The sequence below is a fragment of the Patella vulgata genome, chromosome 1, assembly GCF_932274485.2.
Source record: "Patella vulgata chromosome 1, xgPatVulg1.2, whole genome shotgun sequence".
NCBI classification, from domain to species: domain Eukaryota; kingdom Metazoa; phylum Mollusca; class Gastropoda; family Patellidae; genus Patella; species Patella vulgata.
In genome coordinates this window covers 13548613-13572806 of record NC_065879.2, presented here as the reverse complement: position 1 = coordinate 13572806, position 24194 = coordinate 13548613, and the positions used below count along the sequence as shown (strand labels likewise).

At 34.7% G+C, this 24194-nt stretch overlaps 1 protein-coding gene across 1 annotated transcript; it reads left to right on the top strand.

Annotated features, from left to right (window-relative positions):
• Positions 1-182: 182 nt before the first annotated feature.
• On the top strand, positions 183-23269 carry LOC126828730 (importin subunit alpha-4). Its single transcript, XM_050558731.2, has 13 exons — positions 183-483; positions 5748-5792; positions 7520-7683; positions 8602-8697; positions 9858-9943; positions 10666-10752; positions 11807-12021; positions 12768-12899; positions 13587-13715; positions 15701-15805; positions 16437-16671; positions 17485-17576; positions 18340-23269. The coding sequence occupies exons 1-13, from the start codon at positions 412-414 to the stop codon at positions 18430-18432; spliced, it is 1551 nt and encodes a 516-aa protein (XP_050414688.1). The 5' UTR covers positions 183-411; the 3' UTR covers positions 18433-23269.
• Positions 23270-24194: the final 925 nt, after the last annotated feature.

Here is a 24194-nt window from a genome sequence, read left to right as displayed (position 1 = left end):
TTACGATTGCAATTGGGTTCGAAACTAAATTTGTCGTAATGGTAATTCCATATCAATAAGTAAAAATGTTTTTGATTGGTCGAATTTTATGGTCGCTTAAAGGAAAACATTCCTTTGAAAAGTTATATAAAGAACACTTTATCTAAATTTTAAATGAAATATTAATTAACTGGTTGGTTTTATGATCAAATCGATAAAAGATTGTCGGTGATAATTGTTTCTTCCACAAATGTTCTGATTTAATCGTAGAATTAGTCTAAAATATTAACCAATCGGGAGCAAGAAAAGAGATTTCCCCAGAAACGGCATGCTCCAGAAAAAGGCCGGCATATTAGTTTTGATAGACTAATTGATAAAATTGTACGAAGTTACGACAAAAGAACGTTGAAATAATCAAATAGATCAGTCAAAATGGAACCCGAGAATCTAGACAACTTAAAAGGAAGGAATCATCTCTTCAAAAACAAGGGAAAAGACCCAGATGTAGGTATATTTCATGCGAATTTCGCGAGACAAATAGAAATTGCGTGGCGGAAAGATCGACATTTGCCATTATTTGGGCGAGTTTGGCAACCCGTTCATGGCCTCTCCCTGATCATATTTAACGTATTTTTCTTTAATAAGAACGGTATTTTGTTTTTTAAAAAAATGTCAACCATAAAGTGGTACATTTTTTGATAAAAGTAGCATGTTTCCTTAAAAAAATATGCAATTAAGAGAACCAGACGTGACCTTGAAACTGTACACAACACTAAAATAGAAAGGGTGGGGTGGGGTTGATTTTTGCCCACTGTAACCAGTTTGTTAAACAATGGGATTAACCTGACTTAAATAAATAAAATTACAAGATAGATTAGATGCCAGGGTTGTTATCGGATCAGACTTCAACACTTTTATTGCACATATGTGGCCTTTTTGGTGTGAAAGATAAAACAAAATTTTCTACTTTTACTTTATCAGTGAGTAAGACATTGGCTCGCTAGTCTGGAGGTCCCGTGTTCAATCCTTGAATTGTCCGAGAAAGTTTATCAGGATTTTCCAGCATGGTGTACCCCCTTCTCAGTGGTTCAGGACAGGGGCCTGGCAAAGGAAAACGTATCATAGTTCAGATGGTACAAAGAAACGAGGTCCCGTGTACACATTAGTGTGCATGTAAAGATCCCTTGGCAGTTAGAATTGGATGTAAGAGTCAGATGTAGCGATGTTGTCTGTTCAGAATTTCGCTATATAGAGCGTACCCGATACATGACCTATATACAGGCCGCCGCCATGCTGGTGGACAACAACGTGCCCACCTCTTAGTAATCTGTTTCAATGGCATTTAGTAATTGAACTAGAGTATACAGGTCACAATTCTATGGAATACAATTACTGCTTTTTACTGAGCGACGTTTCGACTAGGCTTCTCTAGTCATTATCAAGCTATGATAAAAAATGAAAATATGACAGGACAATATATACATGTACACCACAATGCTAAGTTAATGATGACAAACCACCTTATGCCAGGGCTACTATAAAAATCCATAAAAACCCCATGAAAGCCCGTCTGCTGGTGTGTTCTCGAGATTCAGTCTTCTACAACACAGCCCAATATTTATCAAAACTACTTTCCTCACTTGGCACAACTGCATCGTCCTTCATCAAAGATTCAGGTGAATTCTGTGAGAAACTGCAGAATATTCAAAACCCCGGGAGGATGGTCTCATATGATGTTGTAGATTTGTTTACAAATGTACCAAGGGAAGAGGCCCTGAAGATTCTACGCAAGCGCATAGAAAGTTTAGAAAACCCACTAGAGACTTCCCTATCAACAGACAACATCATACTCTTGTTGAAACAATGCATCAATTCAACATATTTCTCCTGGGGTGACGATTTTTACGAACAGACCAATGGATTACCCATGGGAAGCCCCCTCTCCCCTTTAATTTCAGAAATATTTTTAACTGATTTAGAAGAGAAGGCGCTTCAAACATCCACCGTAACCCCAACATGCTTCTTTAGGCAAGTGGATGATACCTTTGTTATTATCAATCAACAAGATGATCCAGAAACACTGTTACAACACCTCAACAGGCAACACCCACGTATAAAATTCACAATGGAAACCGAAAATGATAACCAACTACCTTTCCTCGATGTTTGTGTATCTAAAACCAACAACTCGATCCGCACCAGTGTCTATAGGAAACCAACTCACACCGACCAATACATTCATTTCAAATCTAATCACCCGAATAGCGTCAAATCGGCCACAATTTCAACTCTGGTGAACCGTGCGAAAAAGATATGTGATCCTGAGAGCCTCTCCAAGGAAATTGATCATCTCAAACATGTCTTCACAAATTTCAACGGCTATCCAGGGAAGTTTGTGACAAACGCCATCAACAAGACCCTGTCGGCGAGTGCAGCTAAACCAAAAACCCCGACTGCCCCAGTCAGAATCTTCCTTCCTTTCAACGGCAAAGTCTCCTACCAAATCAAACGGCTACTAATGCAACAACCAGAAATAGATGTAACTTTCACAAAAAGCTACAGCACTAAAGATATATTAAGAGCCAATGGTAAACAAAATCCTACACAACCACCACAACCAAAGGGATGTGTTTATCAAATAGTATGCAATTGTGGGATTGCATACATCGGGGAGACAAAGCGACCATTAAATAAAAGGATAGATGACCACAAGTCGAAAGCAGCAACCAACAACTCAGCTGTAGCTGAACATTTGAACTCCAACCCTCGCCACAGAGTCCAATGGTCCAACGTAAAACCACTATGCAAGAATATAAGCAACAAGAGAGCGCGCCGATTACATGAAGCCATTCATATACGACGACACAAACCAACGATGAACAGAGATCAAGGATTGTTCCTCCCCAGGGCGTATGATATTCTTATCACATAATCAAGGCTAAGCATAATTCTACTTTTTTCTTTTTTATCATATTTAATACTTATCAATATTCCAGTAATAACTTTAAGTTTGTAATAACCATCATAATATGCAAAAATGACAACTAATAATTCCCAACTATTTTTGCTTTTCAGGCATTTCTGCTTTTCAGGCCTGCGGTTATTGTAATTTAATGCACTCAATATTTCTAACCCTGCTTTTCTACATCACCATAACATCCAGTGAAGTACCACTCAATATTTTAAATTGTCAACCTTCAGGGGACTATTGATCATTGTGCAGTCATTGTTCTAAGGGTTTTTCGTATATCAGTGTAATCACTCGCATCAACATCCACATATCAATTATTTTGGTTATAACACAAATCAAATCTCATCTTCGTGGGATGTTGTCATTATCAAAACCTCATCAAATCGTTGTAAATACTCCACAACAATCTATTCTTTTACCATTTGTATTTATTTCAGTGAAAGGGGTCGTTGATAACATTTCATCAATTTTCATTTTCTTGCAACGTTTGTATTATTAAAACCCACTAATCACTGTGTATACTCCACAACAACTTATCCATTAATCAATTAGTCAATTTTTTAGGTTAATTGGTATTATTACTTATTAGCGTACAATTAAATCAGATTACCATTAGGTACACGTAATTAAGTTACATCCCTGGTTTGTCATCATTAACTTAGCATTGTGGTGTACATGTATATATTGTCCTGTCATATTTTCATTTTTTATCATAGCTTGATAATGACTAGAGAAGCCTAGTCGAAACGTCGCTCAGTAAAAAGCAGTAATTGTATTCCATAGAATTGTGACCTGTATACTCTTAGTAATCATGGTAATAGATTTTAGTACCATCACACATTGATTGCTTTTCAGAGTAAAAAATATATATGCGCCAGAAAATGACGTACATATTTGAAAAGAGCAATGAACATGCTTTACAGTTATACGTAATATGATATCTGGAATTTTGTATTAAGACCTGTATTTTTAATTTCAATAGTCCTACCCCTACGAGTTTCGTACCACACTGCACTTTCATCGCTTTTCAAGGCATTTAAGTATGACTGTCCTGGAAAATTATTTACATATTTGAAAGGGGCAATAAGCGTGCTTTTCAGTGGTAGGTAACATGGTATATGTAATTTCGTATTCGATCTACATCAAATCGAGCAACGTTTGTCAATTTCGCTCTTCTCGGCTCCCACAAACATCATATCAGACGGGTTTTTCATCGCTCTACCATTGATAAAAGCACTCTCGTCATTTCTTACAAATTTGTCAAAAAACAAAACAAAAATGAGTACGTATCCTTGAATATCGTCCAATGAAAATTTTATTTTTGGCACTAAAAATAAGTATCACTGAATTCGATACTCTGTTCTGGAATCATGATGCCTAAAGTAAATACTATGGGTGCTTGAAATATTTTTGTTGACGTCAAATTATTCTATTAGTTACTTATTTTTTTGTATAGGCCCTACACACTTTATAGACCTACGGTACTACATAATTAGTCATTGTGGTTATCGATCTAAAATTAATTCCAGCCAATAATACTATAAAGTATGCAATATGCAAATAAGATTGATGGCCTCCGTGCTTGCATGCTGTTAGCTAATAGTTACTGGAAATTTTCCCGCGTTTAGACTGCTCTAACCAATGATAAAATAGTTGGGGCAATAATTCCAGCCAATAATACTATAAAGTATGCAATATGCAAATAAGATTGATGGCCTCCGTGCTTGCATGCTGTTAGCTAATAGTTACTGGAAATTTTCCCGCGTTTAGACTGCTCTAACCAATGATGAAATAGTTGGGGCAATAACAGCCTGCATTTTTATGATATTTTCTCTTAATTAAATATGGATAACAGAAACAATAAAATGATGATTATATCGAATCAGTGAATAATTATTAAACCTCAAATTAAAAATATATCCAGTGAGTCAGTTTTTCAAAAGTTCGATTGATTACCCTACGTAATTTATTTTTATTTTTTTATTTTAAAAACAAACCCATAAATTAAACACACACAATCATGTGAGAAGCTCTATACCGTACGTTTAGATCAACTTCTCATACAATTGTGTGTGTGTGTGTGTGTTTAATTTATGGGTTTGTTTTTAAAATAAAGAAATAAAAATAAATTTAGTAGTTCTCGAAATGTTGCTTAATTCATATTCCACGTCAGACATTATCCATGTAGGTACCCAAACACGATGTAGCTATTTCGCCTATATAAATAAATATAATGGAAATTTTATTTTATTTTGTTTTGTAAATACGCCGTAGAAACAGAATTTCATATTATTTCATATAAACAAACACCGATCAGTCGCTATAAACGCGTTACATGCCATGGTCGAATTCGGATTTTAATAGAAATTGTTTGATATAGCCTATAAACAAACACCGTTTTGTCGCTATAAACGCATTATTTCACTGTCGAATTCGGATTTTAATAGAAATTGTTTGATATAGCCTATAAACAAACACCGTTTTGTCGCTATAAACGCATTATTTCACTGTCGAATTCAGATTTTAATAGAAATTAAATGTAAAATTTAAAATACATAGACAAAATCTTTATTCAACATAAATATCACATGACAAAAGGGCTACAAGCATAATTCCAACTGCAATCACATCGTAACTATCGGACCACGTGTACTCTGGTTGTCCACCAAGATGGCGGCGGCCAATGTGTGTGACGTCATGTAAATTAGCTGTGTGACATATGACTGTCTTCATTTGCCCAGTCGGAGCAGAACGTTAGATGTTTAAACCCATTTCATTTCGTTTATTTTTGTTGCAGGAAATGCGAAGAAGAAGAACAGAAGTTACAGTAGAATTAAGGAAGGTATAAATTGTTTTTACCATAATTTTATTGAAGGCTTTTCTATTTAAAAATGAATTTAAAGGAGCTAAATCGCTATTCTTTGCCACCTAGAAATGGACATAAATGGGTCACAACGTATATAATAATATTATATGAATGTATATAAACTGATTTATATTCAATTATTTCTGTTTTTATACTGTAATTTTAATCGGTTATATTCATCGAAATATGCAATGAGTCTGTTGATTTCAAATGTACAAGCAAAAATAGGATTTTGAAAAAATTCAAGGGGCAATTTTTTTCTTGAATGAAAAAACATAAAAAAAAAGTTTGTGTTCATTCGGCCGTACATATTTTTATAGCTACCCTTGAAAACTCGTTTTTTCTCATTCAAGCGTATACCTTCTTGAGGATGCATTATATAATACAAGGATAGTAAATTAAACTATAAAACATAAGTACTATGTCAAAAAGTGTACATTGATTTAGCAATTTTTCGGATCACGGACAGCTATGCATGACACGTACGTCCGACGCTGAAGTGAATGATAATTAAATCAGTCTACCGGAACTCTCGGCATTATTTATATTTCTGCTTTATTAAAATTTATTTCAATCTGAAAATCAATGATTCCTTTAGAAAATCAAAGTATTGATATAAACAATTTGTCAAGATTTATAGAAATTGAAAAGAAACAGATAATGCTAACGGGTGGAAAAGTGAGCGAGAAGTCACGTGACGTGAACAAAGCTCCTTATATTATAGTATTTATTCATCATTAAGCAATAAAATGTCGTAAATAACATCAAAAGGTAAACATTTTTTCAATATTTGTGTTAAATATCATCCAGAAAAATCAAAACCGTGATATATCCCTGGGGCGGTACGTGTTTTTTTACTATTAATAAACTGTTTGTGTCCGTGAAAGAAACGTATATTTTTGACCGATGTCGGAATTTGTTTGATGGAATATAACGACAATAATGAAAGGACAGATAGTCGAACACTAAAAGAGGTCATTTATGATATGTGTGTATTGTTTTTATTGAATAGGGTAAACTCCTAGCCAATAAAATATAAGATTTTTACCCCGATCAGTTCGGGGGGAAAAACGCATGCGCAGATGTCACAAAACGCCGGATATAGACATCGCTTTATTTACATTTTGCAAGGAACTTAGGACGGAAAATAATCTATAGAATTTCCGTTTTTTGTCATAATTATCATCTTGATTTTGCGTAAAAGAAGAAATCATGTTATTCAGTAACAATAAGTGAAAAAATGTTACACACATTTTTTTTCGTGTGACATATTTTGTGACACGCAGTCTACAAAATCAACACGCATTTTGCGTGTTTGCGTCCGTCAAATTCGATCCCTTAAATTGTTTTGATTTGGGCATTGTATTTGGTTAGTGACTCTATAAGACTGATGGTTTCATTATAAATAACTTTATTTTTCAGTGATATTTTGACATTTAAAGCTTGTGCAAATGCTACCCTACATTATAAAGTTGTTTATAGAATTATTATAAGGAAAATAAAGGGTTTGTTCATTTGCTGATTAAGAAATGTCATCATTTTTTCTTGTTTATCCTGTCTTAAATAGCCCAGTCGTTGTGGAAAAGTAGGACGTTAAACCCCATTTTGTTTCATATTTCTTGTTTATGATAAAAGTAGATATGAGTAACATTATTTGTTTTCTTTTCTAATGATTTTTCTGTTATTTTTATTTTTTTTCTCAGAATAAACGAGATGAACATATGTTAAAACGTCGAAACGTACCAGCTCAAGATAGTACAGATTCTGAAGATAGTGAGAAGCCAACAACTCAGTCATTACAATCTATAGTAGCTAATGCTGCTAGTCCAGAACCTACAGTACAATTATCAGCTGTTCAAGCTGCTAGGTTTGTAATTCCAAGTTAGATGTTACTGTTTATATGCCCATGCTATCGGTTCGGTTCGTCATTCACAATATCTTGTGAACACTCTACAGACAAGAATAATTATCCAATCTTTTTCAAATTTATATACCGCATGTTATTAACATTAGTGAAACGAAGAAACCTATCGAATTTAAAAAAATTCTGTTTATTACTTCTAGAGTTATTGCCCTTGTTAACACTCTATCAACAAAAGTTATCTTCCGGTGAAATGTATATCCATTATTGAGATTAGTAAAACGAAGAAGCCTATTTCAGCAATTTCTGTATATAACTTCTAGAGTTATGGCCCTTGTTTAAATTTGTTAAACCATGTGAACGCTATGACTACTAAAGTTATCAACCGATCTGTATTAAATTTATATTCATTATTTGAATTAGTAAAATAAAGAAACTTATTGAATATCAGCAATTTCTATTAATACTTTAATAGTTAGGACCCTCCCCCCCCCTCCCAAAATGTGTGTGTATTGACAATTGGAATTCTACAACAAGCAGACAGACATGCAAAATAGCACACTACATGGTGTATGCCCATCTTCATAAGCCCAGTTTTTGTGCAGAATGGTAGAACACTATAAAACCCTTTTATTTCATTTTATATTGAGACTAGCGTGCAGTATATTTTCAGGTCATTGTCTCGAAATATGACCCTAGTTTGCATTTTGTCTGGATTGTCCAGGATACATTTAATTGTCAAAGGCTCAAAATAAGCTGACCTGCTTCTAAGGTCATTTTTTCAAAAATTTATATAAGCTTTGGCTTGTTTTCAAATCAATTAATTTCAATATCGACACTCATGTCGGACTCTAAATAAAATATTGTTAGCCTGATTAGGATTGATGCCACGTTGTTATTGTATTTTGTAATTTTTAATTTCAGAAAACTTTTGTCAAGTGATAGAAATCCTCCAATAGATGATTTAATATCTTCCGGTATATTACCTATTTTAGTCGGCTGCTTAGTAAAAGATGATAAGTAAGTAACCATTGACCCTATTTTTACAATCAGAATTACACACCTTGGCGCAGTATTCCTTTGTTTCAAATAGAATTCAATATAAAAGATAATAGAAAGTGAACTTTAAGTGGCCATTATTAAGGCTAGGTTTATATAATAATAATATGAATATTTGTATAGCATTATTCAAAACTGACTGTATGCTCATAGTGCATGAAATGAGTTAAGTGCTCTACAAGCAACATTTGCAACACAATACTAAGCATAAAGTCGAAACAGAAAAGTCTTCAGTAAAAGATTGAAAGTTGATAGGGATGGACAACGTTAATTACGTTGCTAAGTGCCAGATATGAAAATGATTTGCTCCCAAAGTTTGTGAATTGTAAGTTGGTAATTGTAGCTGAAAATTATTTCTTGATAAAGCAATTTGAATAATTTGGACCATTATGCTCTTTTAATGGGTTATTAGGTAAGATTAGATACAGAGCTGACAGTTCTCACTATGATAGTTAAAAAATAGATAATAAAAACAAATTATGCTGTAAATTTCAGTCCAATTGCTTCACTCTGAACAGAGATATTAGTCATTGAATTTTAGGATAGTCTCGGTCGTCATTACTGACGTTGGTATGATAACAAAGTCTTGATTATCCATCATACAATGTATTCAAATCTGGTAAATATCGCAGGCTAATGTTGATATCAAGAGTTGATTATGGTCTGAATAAGTTAATATTAATGTCTAATTAATAATTTAGGTAACATTTCAGGCCTAAAGAAAAACTTGCAATAGGCAGATTTAGCTCTTGCATAATGTATCTTTAATATAACGACTTATTATTATGTATGGTATTAAAGTCTTGTGCCTTTAATGGAGAGGGGTGTGGGGGCTGAATGCTTAACATGTGCGGGTTGGACCATAAGGTCTGTCATTGAGTCAAGTGGCGTGGTTTCGATTCCCCACTTGTACTTAGAAGGAGAAGGGTAGCATGTCCAACCTTGTGGGTTTTTATCTGCTTCCTCCGGTTATCCCCCCAATGCTAAAGACCCTTACGTGCAAGCTAATTGTTGAAATAAAATTGAACCATATGTTAGTCCCTAAATGACCTGGTTTGTGTCTAGTGGATGTTAAACCTCTCTCTCTCTCTCATGGCTATTTGATATATTGTTTATTTCAGCCCTTCCTTACAGTTTGAAGCAGCTTGGGCGTTAACTAATATAGCTTCTGGTACATCTTTACAAACAAAAGCTGTAGTTCAAGCAGGTATAACTCTATTTCATGTCTGTTTTTAATTATGATGGGTCAGTGACTATGGTGCTGGGTCACTAGCTAGAAGCTCCTTGGTTCAATCCCAGTGGTGACCAAACGAGTTAAAATTTCATTTCATTTATAAAAAATATGCTAGTACACTGGCTGTGTTTGAATTAAAACTATCTTGACTGGCTCTTGCTTCTTATCATTGTAAACACAATGGCTCGGTGAGTAAGGCAGTGGATTGGTGAGTAACATAGTGGCTCACTGAGTAATGCTGTTCCTGTGGAATTTTTAACGTGATTACTGATTTCCCCTTACCAGTTGTACAGGACAGAGGGCCCTGGGTCAGGAATAGGATCTAGTTGTTCAGATCGGACAAAAAAATGGTTCTGTTGAAACACCCAAAAAAACCTTGTCAGTTGGAATTTGTCATAAGAGTAGACTGAAATTCTGCTTTCTGGGCTAAACTACCCTCCTAGTGTATTGCATATGCCTGTCTTCATTAGCCCAGTTGGGCCCCCCCCCCCCCCAAAAAAAAACAACAAAAAGCAACCAAGATTCTGTGTACTTATTATTGGCGCAAAAAAAATTTTTGATAATTGGAATTTGTCGAAGAGTAGGCTGAACTGCCACTGTCTAAGCAAAATTACCCTCATAGGGCATTGTGTTAGCCCAGTGGCATAAAAGAAGGATGTTAAACACCATTTTATTTGCTTTAATGTCTGTTTCAGGAGCTGTACCTTTATTTTTACGTCTTTTACAATCGGTTCATTCTAATGTTTGTGAACAAGCCGTGTGGGCATTAGGCAATATCATTGGTAAGTATATTATACAGATAGTGGTAACACTTCCTTAAATACTATCATACAAAAAGATTTTACATGGTTATAAAATAAGGATATGGTGGGGATCGTTAAACTACCATTTAACCCTTAACCGGTCAACGTCATTTTGACACCATGACATCAAGTGGTCAAGCTAGATATTTTGTATGCCTATTTCAATCGACTACTGCCGGATAATTATAAGTGATAGACTCTTGACACCAATAAAAAAGTTGAAGGGGATAAGTTGATCTATAATTTGCAAATCATTCTAAATCATTTTCATCAGAAATATCAAATGCAGCTTATAAAAAAAGTTCTTGCTGTTGTTGACTTTAGTTGACCATGACCACTTAGCTGTATTAAGTTGTGGTGATTATAGTCGACAATGACCAGTTAAGGGTCAAGATACATTATTCAAGAGCTAAATTTGAAGATTGCAGGTTTTGCTTTAGACCTTAAATGTTATATGAGTTATTAATTAGATATTTATTAAACTGACAATGCCATAATAACTCTTGTTGCCATTGGATACTCGAGATTTTAATTAGATTAGAACGGTTCGACCATTTAATGATATTATTTAAAAATGGGAAAGCAAGGCTAAGCCTAGAATATACCAGTACTGTGGTTGCGATAATAAACAACCAATGCACACATCTTGTTATAACTACAAACAGTGATAACATGTAACTTTGATCAGAATAAAGTAATTTGAATGAAATTTTCAATATATTCATTTTGCATTATCTATTTTTGAACCATTTTATCAAGAATGGTCAGCTCTTTATCTAAATCTTACATAATGTATCTTTAAAAGGGTTACAGATAGAATTTTTCTGTGTAATAGCAAGACAAGGACATTTAGGTTTAACACATGAAGCAATGTAGGTAATGATAAAAAAAAAAGGGGGTTTCTAACTTTAACCCGACATAGCCAAAGTAGGGGATCGGATCAAATATCAGCCATGCCGGCGGCTACACAGCCCCTCTCCGTGGACCTGAAGTCGCATTTTGGTTTTAATTGATGTCTTTTCTGATTTTACAGGTGATGGCCCTCAGTGTCGAGACTATGTTATAAGTTTGGGTGCTGTCAAACCTTTATTAAATTTTATCAATCCCACAATTCCCCTCACATTTTTACGTAATGTAGCATGGGTGATAGTTAATTTATGTCGTAATAAAGAACCTCCACCACCTGTAGGAACAATACAAGAAATACTACCAGCACTTTCCACATTGATTCACCATACAGATGTAAATGTAAGTATGTAGTAGGAGCCACGGTGGCTAAGTGGGTAAGACGCTGGCTCGCTAGCCTGGAGGTGGCTTGTTCAATCCCTGCATTGGCCGAGAAAGTTCATCAGGATTTCCGCACATGCTTTCCCCTTGTCAGTGATGCAGGACGAAGGGCCTGACAAAGACAGCTGTCTAGTCGTTTGGATGGTCCCGTGTACCCATTGGCATGCACGTAAAAGATCCCTTGACAGTTGGAATTCGATGTAAGAGTGGGCCCTAGTGCCACTGTCCGGGCAAAATTGCCCTCATAGCACACTGTATGGCGTATGCCCGTCTACATTAGCCCAGTTTAGGAGCAGAACAATATAATTGTTTACAGCTTTTGGCTGGTTAACCCTTTAGACCTAAATTGGTTCATTTACATATAAACATTGACAATAATTGTTTACAGCTTTTTTGGCTGGTTAACCCTTTGGTACTTACTGTGTAAACCACATCAATGTTCAGGAGTTAAAAAATTTTGTGTCAAAGTGAGCTACCATATGAAGATCTATATTACTACTATATAAATGTATATTAGAACATTGATACATGATCTTGTCAAACCAATCGAGGGTTTTTTTTTTTAGATACACATACGGCTATGAAGGCGAAATTCGGCGGTGGATGCTGCACAGAATGTAATGATCTTGAAATGTTAAATTCATTCCGTTCCTTTTCATTTTAACATATTGAGCAATAAAATATATGTGTATTTTATTTAATTTCAGATTTTAGTTGATACAGTGTGGGCTTTATCTTATTTAACAGATGGGGGAAATGATCAGATACAGTTAGTTATAGATTCTAATGTTGTACCTTTATTAGTTCCTTTACTCAATCATCCAGATGTTAAAGTTCAGGTAAATAGATCAATCTTTATTAGGGGCTGGGAACGGTCCCAAATTTTATAGGACATATAGAACAAAAAGAACAAAACAAACAAAAACAATATGGTCGGCATTTGTACCACCAGCACTTGTCCTCTCCAACAGTTTTCCTACAAGCAGTTGTCCAACCTATAACTGCCCTGCTCGCAGGTCACCATAATTAAAAGTAGAACCTTAAGTTATGTTCAGGGCTTCTGGCGTGAGGTGGTTCATTTATTTACAGAGCATTTAAAACACACATGACACTCTAAGATCTATAAAGTTTCTTAAAGTGGCCATTGGCTGGATTTTGTGGCATTGTATTATGAATAAATTATTATTATTCCATACGTTGAGGGGAGCTCATGTTATCTGATCTCAATATTGTGTGTGGGTGTGTGACGACTTTTAGGGGAGTTCATGTACCCTGATCTCAATGTTGTGTGTGATGACTTTTAGGGGAGTTCATGTTCCCTGATATCAATGTTGTGTGTGGGTGTGTGACCACTTTTAGGGGAGTTTGTGTACCCTGATCTCTATGTTGTGTTTGGGATTGAGACAACTGTCCACAAATCTGCTTGGTATTGTATGTAGACCATGTAAAATAATTTCTACCATTATAAATGATAGTACTACTTATAATTGTGTATAAGAAGGAATTAAGTATATGATGTTTTGTAGACGGCAGCGTTACGAGCAGTGGGTAATATAGTAACAGGATCAGATGAACAAACTCAAACTGTCCTCAGCTGTGATGCTTTATCTTATTTCCCTACACTTTTAACCCATCCGAAAGAAAAAATAAACAAGGTAATTATTTTTATAATCTGCAAAGGTATTTTTATGTAATGTGTGGAAATAGTGGAGGTATAACTCAACAATTCCCTAACTTCAATGTTTTTATACATCCAATTATGATTGTCTATCCTGTTGAAAGAAAGAACCCTATTGATTTTCAACACTATTCATTAAGGGGGTGGACAGTAGAAAATTTCAGTTTTTTTAATAATTGAAGTAAAGTCACCATTCTTACACATCTAAGAACACATCCATTGAATATTACAAAAACGGCCGAAAAATTTTCCTGGGGGTACCTGTTGCTATGGAAACGGCGGCCATCTTGGATTTCTGCATATAATTTTAGTCATCCAGTTTCTCAGAAACTATTCAACAGAATGTTTTAAAATTAAGCAGAGAGGTTACTGACATGTTCCTTTGTGCAATAGGCAAGTTTCATTACAAAATAATAATTAGAAAGCAAGTTATACACATTTTAATGTTAACTTCAAAATTCTTTCACGTGTCACAGTTGCTATGGCAACAATATATCAGGAACTATTTTGCAGATTTCAATAAAATTCTCCTATTGCACAAAGTTATTATATAGGAAGTTATATTCCAAGTTTCAAGAAAATCTGACGATAATTTTCAGAGATATAGCATGACTAAAATTGGTAACTCTAGAAAAAAACTGTTTTGAGAAATCAACAACTGAAGTTGAAGTATTTCAGTAGAACAACTTACGCCGATCTGTTCAATTCATTTATTTAATATTAAAAAACTGACTTTTAATATATATATTTTCTAATGTATTTCTTATCAATATACAGTATTTTCTTATTTTATTTCTTGTGTGTAAATTTACAACCGAACATTGGCATAGGAATAGATGTTATTCAAAACAACCATAACTATAATAATCACTGACAGCAGGCCTACCTGGTAATGGTATTGCAACCATACCACTACTAGGTCTAGCAGACGAATATTCATCTTCATTTTGTTTATTATGAGTGTCTGTCATACTTATTTAGTCATCTAAACAATTTCAAACGCATTTTATTTGAAAATCTTCAAAAATATTGATAAACAGTGACGTACGGTTCAGCAATGTAGCAACCAGGATTGATTTGGGACCTGAGCTTAGTGCGCATGCCTATTGACCTGACCTAGAGGATAGCCCGCTTCTGATTGGACACTTCACCATTGACCTATGTGACCGACCAATCAAATAACGTAATCTTGAAATAACCTCATTAGGTATGCAAAACTTGTTCTTGCTTGCTATTTTTATCTCAATACAGAAGAAAGGTTTCAAGACACCCCCAAAAAACGTCATTTCCTTTCAATAGGGGAAATCCCAAGCTTTCTTTCAGTATCCAACATGGCGACAGTTTACCGGTCGGAAGCCAAGTATTTCACGTATGAAATGCCTATTGTTTTTAGATTTATATCAATAGTTTTAGCGGAATTAGGGCAAAATAAAAAAGGGTGGGATCATTCAGAACCAAATTTTGTAGAAATAAAGAAGAATTTTGTGAAAAAAATGACTGGTATGTGTTCCTAGATAGTGTTACTCGCAGATAATCATAAAACCTCAAAAACGATTTTATTGTTAAAATTCACCAAATGAAGTGCGAACGACGGCCTTAATATCTTGCCTTCATGCCATCAAAAGATTTCAGCAAAACATAGGGGGAGTTGGCTTGTGTTATCCTATATTATGTCTGCAGTGGTTGTAAATACTGGTCCGTGAAGCAGGACGGAGGACCTGACAAGGACAACTGTCTAGTCTTTCGAATGGAACGGAAAACTGAGGTCCTGTGTACACATAGGCGTGCACGTAAAAGATCCCTTGATAGTTGGAATTCGATATAAGAGTAGGCCGTAGTATCGCTGTTTGGGCAAAATTTCCCTCATAGCACACTGTATGGCGTATGAACGTCTTCATTAGCCCAGTTGGAGTAGGACGTTAAACCCCATTTCATTTCATTCTCTACTTGTTTTATTTTCAGGAAGCCGTTTGGTTTTTATCTAATGTAACCGCTGGCAACCAGACACAAGTACAGGCAGTTATAGATGCCGGCCTTATTCCTTTAGTTATACATCATTTAAGTCGAGTAAGTTTTCTTTTCTGTTTTACCATTAAACTTTTTATTAAGACATGGTTACATTCACTTAACACAAGGCTACTTACCATATCATTCACTCAACACAAGGCATCCCTGGACACAAGGCACCCGTCTTTGTCAGACACAAATTATGAAATATACGTTGTGGGATAATTTGTGCCTTACAATGACGGTGCCATATGTCCAGCCAGGCTTGTATATGTACATTGTGTGATAATTTGTACTTGACAAAGTCTGACATGTGGCTTGTGTCCAGGCTTGAACACAAGGCTATATACCATATTCACTCAAGGCAAGTCTACTTACCATAGCATTCATTCCAGATTACCGAGTACCATCCATATCTTTCACCCAACACAAGGTTGCTTACCATATCTTTCTCCCAACTCAAGGTTGCTTACCATATGATTCATTCTACACCAGGATACTTTCCGTATCATTTGACGAACCTGTGCAGTATTTGGTTGAGATACTGGACTCGCTCACTAACCATAGGTTCAAACATACGCCCACAGCAGCTAAGTCGTCTGGTGTGTCAACAAGGGTTGTCGCATATTTTTTTCTTTTGTCAACCTTTGTTTGATAAATGTTGTTGATGTATAATTTATATATTTTACAGGGAGAATTTCAGACACAGAAAGAAGCTGCCTGGGCTATAAGTAATTTAACTATAAGTGGTAGAAAAGAGCAAGTCATGTACGTAGTAGAGCAGGGAGTTATCCCCCCTTTTTGTGATCTACTAGGTGTAAAAGATACTCAGGTAGTCAATGTGGTATTGGATGGTATCAATAATATTCTTAAAATGTCAGGTGACGAAGTGGAATCAATTGCACAGATGATTGAAGAATGTGGAGGTAAGAGAAGATACCTCTGAATAAAATATCTTAATGGGCTGAGAAAGTTCATCTGGATTTTTGTCTCGGTTTCCCCCCTTGTCAGTGGTGTAGGATGGGGGGTCTGGCAAGTGATTATGGAAAATCGTGCATGTCAAAGTCCCCTTGATAGTTTGAATTTGATATAAGAGTAGGCCGTAGTGCCGCTGTCTGGCCAAAAAAAACTTCCCTCGTAACACACTGTATGTTTATCCCGTCGTTCATTAGCCCAGTCGGTGTAGGGTGTTGAACCCCATTTCTCTACCTTTCATTTGATTTGGAATCACTGTGTAGATCTAGAAGTACGACAGTATTTATCCATCCTGGTTCACATTAGGCAAGGGCGGCTCCTCTAGGCTTTTACGTGGGATGAAAAACCATGATGCATCTGATCTGTGTACATATTGGCATGCACTTAATTACAAGAAACCGATCCAAATTGAAATCGTTGGCGTACATAATCCTATTTGGGTTTACATTGTATTATATTATTGTGGGTGTTGACAAATATAAATATATATAAGGTGTTGTGAGGGGCGGGGGGCTTCAGATTAGAAAGCCTGCCATTGAGTCAATGCTTGTACGTGACAAAGAGGAGGGTCACTTGTCCAACCTCATGGGTTTTCTCTGGGTAGTTCGGTTTTCTACCACAGGATCCAGGTTAGGGTTGCATTGACATTAAACCAATCTCTCTGTGAGTTGTTGGGGTTTGGTATTGAGTTCTGTTTTCACCTTCAGGTTAATTATTAACTGAGTGTGGCGTTGATCCTGTATTTTATTTATGATATTTTTCAGGTTTAGATAAAATAGAAAATCTACAGAATCATGAAAATGAAGAAATATATAAACTGGCTTATTTGATAATAGATCAATATTTCTCGGGAGAGGTCAGTAGAGATGGTTAAATATATTCTTTGTATTATAACAGACAATTCAGTCTTGTATAGTCCAGTAGTAGATATGGTTAAATATATTCTGTGTATATAACAGACAATTCAGTCTTGTATAATCCAGTCTCTTATCCATCAGTAGATATGGTTAAACATATTCTGTGTATATAACAGACAATTCAGTCTTGTATAATCCAGTCTCGTATCCATCAGTAGATATAGTTAAACACAGTCTGTGTATATAACAGACAATTCAGTCTTGTATAATCCAGTCTCGTATCCATCAGTAGATATAGTTAAACATAGTCTGTGTATATAACAGACAATTCAGTCTTGTATAATCCAGTCTCGTATCCATCAGTAGATATGCTAGCGTCTGAACTCTCATATTGGCATTCACATATAAGAAACCTTGACAGTTGGGATTTGAAATAAGAGTAGGCTGTAGTGCCGCTGTCTGGGCAAAATTTCCCTCATAGCACACTGTATGGTGTATGCCCGTCTTCATTAACCCAGTTCGGAGCAGAACAATAGGACATTAAACCCTATTTCATTTCATTTTAGCAAAGAAATTGAAATAAAATGAACCACATTTTTGTCCAGAAATGACCTAGGGCTCTGTCAATTGAACATTAAACTTGAAATATCCTATCAATTTTAAATGCTCCCATATAACTACAACTTTTATGAGCTGCTCGGACAACTTCCCTGCGGGGTGGAAAGTTTCATTGCCTGATAAACTATTTGTTTTTTTTACCAGGATGAAGAGGAGAATTTAGCACCAGAAGTTTCAAGTGAAGGATATCAGTTTGATATAAATACACAGTTACCACAAGATGGATTCAAATTTTGACCCCATTCAGCCGACAACGTGGGAAAAATGCTCCCCGCTTTTTCGTGGTACATGCTGTGAATATATTAAAGAATAATGTGTAAAACGGGCAGAAATTACAGTTATTTAAGAACTGTAAAAGAAACACCTGAAAATATGGACTACAAGCAACATTATCCAGTGATTTTAGTAATACAAAAGACACAAAAACAATAAGTTAGTTGAATTGTTGATTGGTGTTCAGCCAAAATGGCAAACAACTTTACTCGTGATATAAGCATGATCGTATTAGAAAAGCAAAATAAATATTTTATTTTTTTATAAAGGGAAATAATTTCTGAGAAAGAAACAATTAATTCCTATTTTGCAGCTTGGCTCCATGGATGTCGACTTTTTGTTATTATATTTGTTTATGGGAATTCAACTTTTATTATTGATAAGAAAAAATGATGTGTGTAAATTCTACCAGTTGATAATATTTATTGTTTGAAAATGAAAGTAGTGTAACAATGTTCATCTTTATACCATGTAAAAAAAAAAACTCAGAGGACAGTTAATTGGACATATTCAAGCTAAACGTTACACCTTGATCAAATAATACTTTTTTTTGAAAATGGATTTAATTACAAGCAGATTAAAGATCAACCATATGTAAACATTTTGACTCAGAAGAATGGATTTCTGAATTTAATTAGAGGTTCAATAGACTCGCCTACATAATTTTGATTTTAAAAGTTAATCAAATATTTTAGAGTATCTGTTTCTTTGTCTCGTCGTAGCTAGAAAGCCTTTATGTAAAAGTTCCTGCTGTTAAAGTTTGTTATCAATAATATTAATTCTACAGACAAATCGAAGTCTTAATTCTGTTTTCCATGCATGTACATGTTTTTTTTCCGGTTACATGGAACAGGTCCCATTATAATTTTTGTTAGACCTTTTTTTTTTGCTGTCAAAAAAATGTGTAAACGGCACGAAAACACATACATGGAAAATGAGCCTTATGCCCATTGGTTGAAAATTTGCATCCAATATGGATGACCTTTTTGTGTTTTCACTGCTTATCATTCTAAATACTTTCTTTTTGTATATTGCAAATATTTTTACAAAGATTTGTTGGGTTTTTGTTTTATCTAGCAAGGCAGGAAGTAATACTGCATGTTACACACCGATTTTTGCTGGAGTTTGTTAATCATTGTTTTCAAGATATTTTCCAACAATCAAATAATTTATTGTACATTTTTTAAGAAAAGAAATTTATGGCAGAATAGAAGACCTGTGCCGACCAAAAGTGCTTAACTAAACTTCTAGAGAGAAATATTTTTATGTTTGTCATTTCCATTCACAATATCTTGTACATGTAATTACACTTCAAATCAAAAGGACGTAACTGAAATGGCGTTATTTCCCTTTTGGCCATGGGAGAGTTTATTTTTGGGTCAGTTGGGGAAGGTGAGAAATCCCTACACACCTGAGTTAGACATCAGAATTCCCGATAGATCAATTTTCCGAATGAAAATGACCAACCCAACGACCCTATAAATAGACATTGCATCCTGACATAGATTTATCAATAGCTTCTTTTAAATTATCAATAGCTTGTAAATTAAAGATGCATTATGTAAGAGTTAGATAAAGAGCTGACCATGATCTTGCTATTATAGTTCAAAAATAGATAATGAAAAATCAATTTATTGAAAATTTCAGTCAAATGACTTTATTCTGATCGGAGTTAGATGTATGACTGTTTTAAGATACAGCATAGATTGGTTATTATCGTAGCAATGGTTATTGACAAAACTAAATTTGATTATCCATTTTATCTTTAAATTTTTAAATCTTGTTTGTTTTAATCCATTTAAATCTCAACCATCCGATGATCTAAAGTTAATTATAAGTTTGTCATGTGAATAAATATCTAAATATTTATATAACATTTGAAGCTAAAATAAAGACCTGCAATAGACAGTTTTAGCTCTTAACATAATGCATCTTTCAAGGAGGGATTTAGCTCTTACATAATGCATCTTTAATCTGAGATAAAACAAAATGCATGAAAAATTGACTAGAGTTAATCCAAATGCTACCCTTTTCTGTTGATATTTCATTTATAATAATTTCACAAAGTTTTCATGCTTTAGACTTGAAGGGAATGATGTTTAATTACAAATATTAATATGCTCAATATGTTCTCTTTTTAATAGTCCTTTAGGCTAGTGTTAACATTCCTTGTGTATTTAGGTGGGGAGGGGGCTGGAGGATGGTTGGGTGGTAGCATGCCCTTTAGATCATCAAGATCAGTCATTGAGTCAAGTGGCTTGGTTTGATCCCAAACTTGAATGTGATAATGAGTCACATCACCTGTCTAGCCTCATGGGTTTTCTTTGCGTTCCCCTGTTTCCTTCCACTGCTAAAGACCCCTACACGCAAACGAATTATTGAAATAAAATTGTACTGTATGTTAGTAACAAAATAGGCTAGTTTGTGTCAAATGGATGTTAAACCCCATTTATCTCCTTGTGTTTTGATTAAGGAAGTTATTTATATGGGGACAAACAAGTACAAGGAGTGAACCACTACCTGGTTCCAGTGATGTGTACAACAAACCAAAATCTGCGTCTCTCTGCTCAGGTCTATTGGTGATACAGCCATCATGGTGATACAGCCATCATGGTGATACAGCCATCATGGTGATACAGCCATCATGACTGGATATACAATTGATTTAGGTTCAGACATGATAAAAAAAATAGAAAAGATCCAATTGGTGTACTTAAAGATACAATATGGAAGATAAGATAAATAGCTGGCAGTTCTCATAATAGTTATAAACTAGATAATTGAAAGGGAATTTGCTGAAAATTTCAGTCAAATTGATCCATTCTGAACCGAGAATTTAGCAATTGAATTTTGGGCCTACCCACGATCATTACTAAAGTCGGTACGATGAAAATGTCTTCAGAAATTGGGTTGATTCATATATTAAAAATTCAAAAGCTGGAGGATTAATTCATATTATTGTTAGTATAGCCCACACTAAAATGTAAACAAGTTTTCAATTGATCAGATCTTTGTAAATTTTTATATGGAAGTGAATTGCACTGTTTAATCTGATATACCTTTTAGAGATATTGTAGTTTGCAAGTGATTTACAATCACTCACATGGCGAGCAGAGGCTGTAGAGCCAAATGTTAGTTCATTATGTGTTAGTACCTTAAGGAAACCCAAAGATTACTTTGTGTATAATTCAATTCTTTGATATTAAGAGGTTGTATTAAATGTTTTGTTCAGATGCATTGTTTGCTGGACAGAAGCTGTTTAGCCTTCCCTAGATATATCTTGTATATGTATGCTGCCTTTTACACATATGAGAATTTCTCTCAGAAATGTTCATTTAATGTTTAATGACCAAAGAAGCACAAACCTTGGTAGCCTTAAATCCATCCAATAGGTTATAATCTCTTGTATGTTAAATGACTTTTTTCCAGCCACAAGTCTATGATTTGCACCAGTTGGAGTTAATCAAAAGAGACCTATTGATCAGGGCTATGGAGTTCACATTAACTATAGCTTAGGACAAAAAAAATAAATGTTTTATCCAAGGGACAGTTTCACAAAATGGTAACAAAGCATTATTATCATGCAGGCATTTCGAGTAAAGATTAAAAAAATCATTAGTCATGTGTGCTCCTGGAAATTAAAAAAAATATTTGGGCTTTGTTGTCAATGTTGTGCTCTGTTGGTCTAAATATCCTGCATTCACATAATATTATGTACATAATGTGTAACCAAAACAAATAATTCCTCTTTTAAATATGCTGGTCAAGTCACGAGTTAGATTCTCCATGTCATGTGATGACTGTAACTCGGATGACGTTAAAATGAATACGTAAAACGTGTGTTTATTCAAATATTAAAACTCTGCAGAGCTTCAAAAAAAAAAAAGAAGAAAGGTGGGATAATTCCATGATAGTTTTTCTTTTTTTTACACTGTTTTTGTCTGTGATACTTTTGAAAAGTGGCTTAAATGTTGACTTCTTAAAAAATTAAGAAGAATTGAAAATGCCATCTTTCTACGAAAAATAATCTGAAAGTCCTACAAATTACTTGCTCATTTATATGGTACTCGGAACTTTTTAGTTGGCTCTGCAGTTTTTTACCAAAGGAGATATTTCTCGATATATTTTATGCAAATGTTAAATTAAATCTAGTTTTAAAGATAAAACGAACCTCCTTGAAAGCCAGCTTAGTCGAATAAAAGAAGGGTTATTTAACATTGTTTATAGGGTTGTTATAACACCTTTTATTGTGGTGACTGTATTATTTCCATAAATATCATCTTAACATGATCAAAATAACACAGCAATAGTTAGCGTGCTTGATGATACAGAACTCGTTTTTCTGCAGAGATGGGGTTCATTTTTATAGGGAAACCAGACTTGCATTTAAAGAAATTAAGAATTAAGGGTTGTATCTCAACTTGTTTATTGGGTTAAAGGCCTATGGTCCAATGCAAGAAAACCTTAATTCAAAATATTTCAACAACTTTTGATTGTTTCTTACAGGGGTAAAGCTCTTGATTAAGACGATATATCATGTAGGCACTCTTTTGCACAAGTGAAAACTATCTTGCCCATTTAAAGTTGTTATTCTTCCATTTGGACCTGTAGGCCTATAAATTGATGGAATCTGAATAAATTCATCAAGTTTGCCTAATGTGTAGTGTGTACTTTGATTATGACAAGATGAATAGATATTTCATAAAATAAAAGGTGAATAATACCCAAGTATGGTTAAATTTACAAATTACAAAAAAACTTGAAGAAAAATGTAAAATAAAAAAAAGCATTTAAAAATAAATGTTATGGCTTGTTGTTTTTGTAATACAGGGTGTGCACAACTCTGAACACTTAGAATTCCAGGATTTTCCAGTACTGGAAATCACATTTTCATTTTTCCAGGATTTTCAAGGAGAGTGTGAACCTTGTAATACTAGCAGCTACATGGTCAACTCCTGCCCTTATTAATCCAGTTGGTGTAGAAAACTGGTATGTTAAACAGAGTTCAAACCCCATTTCATTCCATTATCTTGCGTTTATTATTTATAATCCTACATTAAAATATGCTTATATATTGTCTTCACCCCCAGACTGTCGCTTTTGTCCACTAGAAGCTAAAGTTATCATTCGATTAACTTAAATTTATACGCAATGTTTTAATGTCCATGGGATGATGAAGTCTATCGATTTTCAACAATTACTTGCACAGTTATGGCCCTTGATAATTTCTCGCTGAGTTAGTAGCTCTGTTGGTGCAAAAAAATAAATTTCATCTCATTTAAAGTATGGCCCTTGATCAGTGGGTCAGTAAAGTATATCTTGTTAACCAGGTCTTGGGTTCGCTCAGGATTTTCCAACAAGGTTTGCCTGTGTCGGTGGTGCAGGATGGAGGGCATGGCAAGGACAGTATCTAGTCGTTAAGATAAAAAAAACCAAGGTCCTGTGTACACACTGGAGATGGACATAAAAGAACCCTTAACAGTTGAAATTCAATAATAAGAGAAGGCCTAAGCCAGTCTTCATAAGCCCAGTTAGAGCAGAACAGTAGGATGTTAAACCCCCATTGTGAATGCTCTGATTAATTCATCATATTGACTTGTAATTTATACACATGTTTATGTTCAGGATTCTAATACGATTATCACAGACCTTATGGTCTAAAGTACAAAGATTAGACCACTAGGTCAATCAACCTCGCACCATTTTATCAATGTTATTTCATGCCA

Excerpts from the sequence above, each read along its gene's own strand:
- LOC126828730 (XM_050558731.2), top strand. The coding sequence starts at position 412 with ATGGAACCCGAGAATCTAGACAACTTAAAAGGAAGGAATCATCTCTTC. Across the intron at positions 5,793-7,519 it reads TTACAGTAGAATTAAGGAAG|AATAAACGAGATGAACATAT; the intron begins GTATAAATTGTT and ends TTTTTTTCTCAG. Across the intron at positions 9,944-10,665 it reads AAAAGCTGTAGTTCAAGCAG|GAGCTGTACCTTTATTTTTA; the intron begins GTATAACTCTAT and ends TGTCTGTTTCAG.